Genomic DNA, 3,610 nt, shown 5'->3' on the forward strand with positions numbered 1-3,610 from the left:
AATTTTTTTTCAGTGCAGGATTCTAAATACTTGTAAATGCCAACATAAATAAATCATTATGATTATTATCAAGTGTAATTATTTAAATTATTCACCTTTTTAATTGATAATTTATTTCATTTTAATTAGTAAATTTTGAAAAAATGCATTAATTAGAATTTTTTAATCACTGATTTTTTAATAAATGCTTTATTATATCGCTTTCCAAAGACGAAAAGTGCGTATCAATTTTTTTTTTCCAACCGCTATGTAATCATATTTCTCTGGATATCGAGGTGAACTCCATGGCTCTGCTGTCTAGAAATAATGCAGGGAGTACGAAAACAGCCCTGATGGAAGAAGATGGACAGTCGACAAATGTTCCTCAAAAAAGTGGAAGAGCTATTGCTTTCGTCACTACTCATGCTTTCCGAGAAAGAATTAGCTCTCTACCGACCGTCACCGGTCAACAATTGCCAATGGAACGGTTCGGTAGCAAGATCGAAGAGTTAGTTGATTTCATCAAGGATAAAAAAATCTCCATCATGAAATCAGAAAATTGGTTACGTCCATTGTTCCGGCATATAGGCTGGCCAACAAATTACCAACGATGTCGGTGACAACCACTCAAATATCTCCGTGGATGACCACAAAACCACAGTCACTTTTGGTCACTCCTAAAAAACCACCACAGCAAGGAAAGAACAATAACAAAAAGAGGCCGCTGTCCACGCCTAGCCCTTCCTCAGTAATTGACAAAAAAAGACAGCCCGGGACGATACAGGAGCCAGCGGCTCAATCTACTGAAGCCCAAAATCCGCCAAGTAAGGGTGGCTCTAAGAAATTGAGAAGGAAGAAGATAAGAACCAAGGCTGTGCTTGTCCAACAAGTAGAAAGCCAAACTTATGCAAATTTCCTGAAGGAAATGAAGGCCAAAGTAAGTCCTGTAGAGACTGGCGTATACATCAAGTCTACTAAGCGGACGAAGCATGGAAACGTTCTCCTTGAAATGGCTCGAAAGACCAAAGACAGTAATGCCTTCACAGACGCGGTAAAGACAACTACTGCCAATATTGGTATGATCAAGATGCTCACACCAATAACAACGATCGAAATCTTCGATTTGAACGGAATCTCTACTGAGGGCGACGTCCGTGAAGCACTCAAACGGGAATTTACAAGCAGCCTAGAGATCAAACGGGTAAATCTGATGAAACTCACACCACAAGGCAATCGGGCAGCTTTCTGCAAGATAGACGAGGCCAGCGCGATCAAGGCCCTTGACAAAGCCCGTATAAAGATCGGATGGGTTGACTGCTGCATAAGTCCAGTGGCGAAAGTAACCTGATGCTTTAAATGCCTTGATTTTGGGCACCGAACGCGTAACTGTATGGGACCTGTCAGAAGCAAGTGTTGTTATGAATGCAATGCAGAAAAACACAAGTCTGTAAACTGCATGGCGAATCCAAAATGCTTCCTCTGTACATCGGACAAAGATGCTCAGGATAGCTTATGTCATACTTCTGGCTCCGGGGCTTGTAAAGCATTCCACACTGCACTTGCCGAAGTTACGAGAGGGAAGAAATGACACGCATACTACAAGGAAATCTGAATAGGTGCGCTCTGGCGCAAAACCTATTGCGCCAGCGTGTCTTCGAAGATAAAATTGACATCTGCTTCATCTGCGAACAGCATCTCAACCTCCACGATAGAACATGGTTTGCAGATGAAACTGGCACGGCAGCAATTTGGATTGTGAACACCAAGAACATTACCGCTAACACCAGTGAAAGTGAAGCAGGTTTTGTCTGGATTCAAACTCCCACAACCTACTTCATGAGCGTTTATTCCTCATCTAATGAAGGGATTAGTGTGTTCCGACAGAAACAGGCAAATATAGAAGATACGATTGCTAATTTCAACGGCGAAGTCATCCTAGCTGTCGATTTTAACGCCAAATCGGCTGAATGGGGGGCTGCTTTCTCCGACACTAGAGGTAACGAAGTCGCAGCAAGACTTGACCTTATAATACTGAACACCGGGGGTATCACGACTCTTAGAAGACCAGGGTACCAAGAATCCATCCTCGACATTTCGTTGGCCAAGGATTGCCAACATGATCGAAGACTGGACTGTATCCGAAGAATGCAGTGGCAGTGATCACCAGTATGTGACATTTAACGTTGAACTGACATCTGTCCCGATTTCACAACGCGACCTTCAGAAGCGGAAGTGGAACGCGAGGAAAGTTGATTTAGAGGCACAGCTAACACGAAGCTGGTCAACTCTGCAAAAAAAAACCCGATTCCAAATACCCGCAGCGAGATTGAAAAAACAATACTAAACAAGATGAAAGAAATTGCTGCCTCATGTGACGCCTGTATGCCGCGGCTAAAAAATCGAGGTTTCCACAGGCCGGCGTACTGGTGGTCATCAGACATAGCAGAACTTCGAAAAAAATGCCACGAGCTACGTCGGCTAGCAACGAGAGTTGCGAAACGCTCCACCAATCGAGATCTACATTCAAGCGAGTACAAGCAGGCCAAAAAGAACCTTAACCGGGCTACTAAAACAAGCAAAGCGAAATTGTGGCAAGAGATCTGTAACGACCTTGATAAAGACATCTGGGGTAAAGCCTACCAAATTGTCGTACAAACGACTTGAAAAGGCTTCACCAGAAACGCCGAAACCACCTGCTTCAACGAGCAGCATCGTAGCGGAGCTGTTTCCCAAACACCTACCGCGGGAAAGAAGACATTATATGAAAAACATCGTAACACCTTTCACAACAAAGGAACTGCAGGTCGCGACGAAGACTCTCAAGACAGGAAAAGCACCTGGCCCTGATGGTATCCCGGCATCGGTGATCAAGGTTGTAGCCCTAGAATACCCAGATATACTACTGAACGCTTACAACACATGCCTAGAAACTGGCACGTTTCCAACGGCCTAAAAGCGGCAGAGATTGGTTCTGTTAGACAAAGGTAAAAGTAGTCCCGTAACACCTTCGTCGTTCAGACCACTCTGTATGCTTGACATTACTGGGAAACTGCTCGAAAATCTCATACAGGGGAGACTACACAACGGCATCGACCGTGCTGGAGGATTTGCCACAAACCAACATGGCTTCCGGAAAGGACGATTGACAGTCGGCACGATCCAGAAAGTCAAAGGAACAGTGAGAGAAGCATGGTCTGGTAACCTTAAAGTCTGCAAGGTGTGTCTTTTCCTAACACTAGACATCAAAAAGGCCTTCAACAGCACAAATTGGGGTGACATTCTAGATGCTTTGGAACACAAATTTGAGGCGTAGCCAGAAAATCTTGCGATAGTTGATGACTATCTCAACGAAAGAACGCTGATGCGGAAAGAACGCTGGAAGCGGAAACGACGGAAGGCCCTCAAGAATAGGACATAATGGCTGCCGTGCTGCAAGGTTCAATCATGGGGCCCGACCTATGAAACGTGGATTATGACAAACTCCTGGAAATCCCGTTGTCAAAATATGTAGAACTCACGGGCGGTTGCATGACAGTTGATCGCCGCAATTTAATACCACGAAATTTGATACCGCGATTACTGATTCCACGTCAAATGATCCTACTGACAACTGATCCCACTGACAACTGAT

At 44.3% G+C, this 3,610-nt stretch overlaps 1 protein-coding gene across 1 annotated transcript; it reads left to right on the forward strand.

Moving 5' to 3' along the window:
• Positions 1-1,563: 1,563 nt before the first annotated feature.
• On the forward strand, positions 1,564-2,139 carry LOC141528431 (uncharacterized). Its single transcript, XM_074244477.1, has one exon. The coding sequence runs from the start codon at positions 1,564-1,566 to the stop codon at positions 2,137-2,139; it is 576 nt and encodes a 191-aa protein (XP_074100578.1).
• Positions 2,140-3,610: the final 1,471 nt, after the last annotated feature.

This window comes from Cotesia typhae, unplaced genomic scaffold (genome assembly GCF_013202065.1).
Source record: "Cotesia typhae breed Kobodo isofemale line unplaced genomic scaffold, CoteBio_Ctyphae contig_43, whole genome shotgun sequence".
Classification (NCBI taxonomy): domain Eukaryota; kingdom Metazoa; phylum Arthropoda; class Insecta; order Hymenoptera; family Braconidae; genus Cotesia; species Cotesia typhae.

What these genes read in the sequence shown, in the direction of transcription:
- LOC141528431 (XM_074244477.1), top strand. Translation starts at nt 1,564, where the DNA reads ATGACACGCATACTACAAGGAAATCTGAATAGGTGCGCTCTGGCGCAA.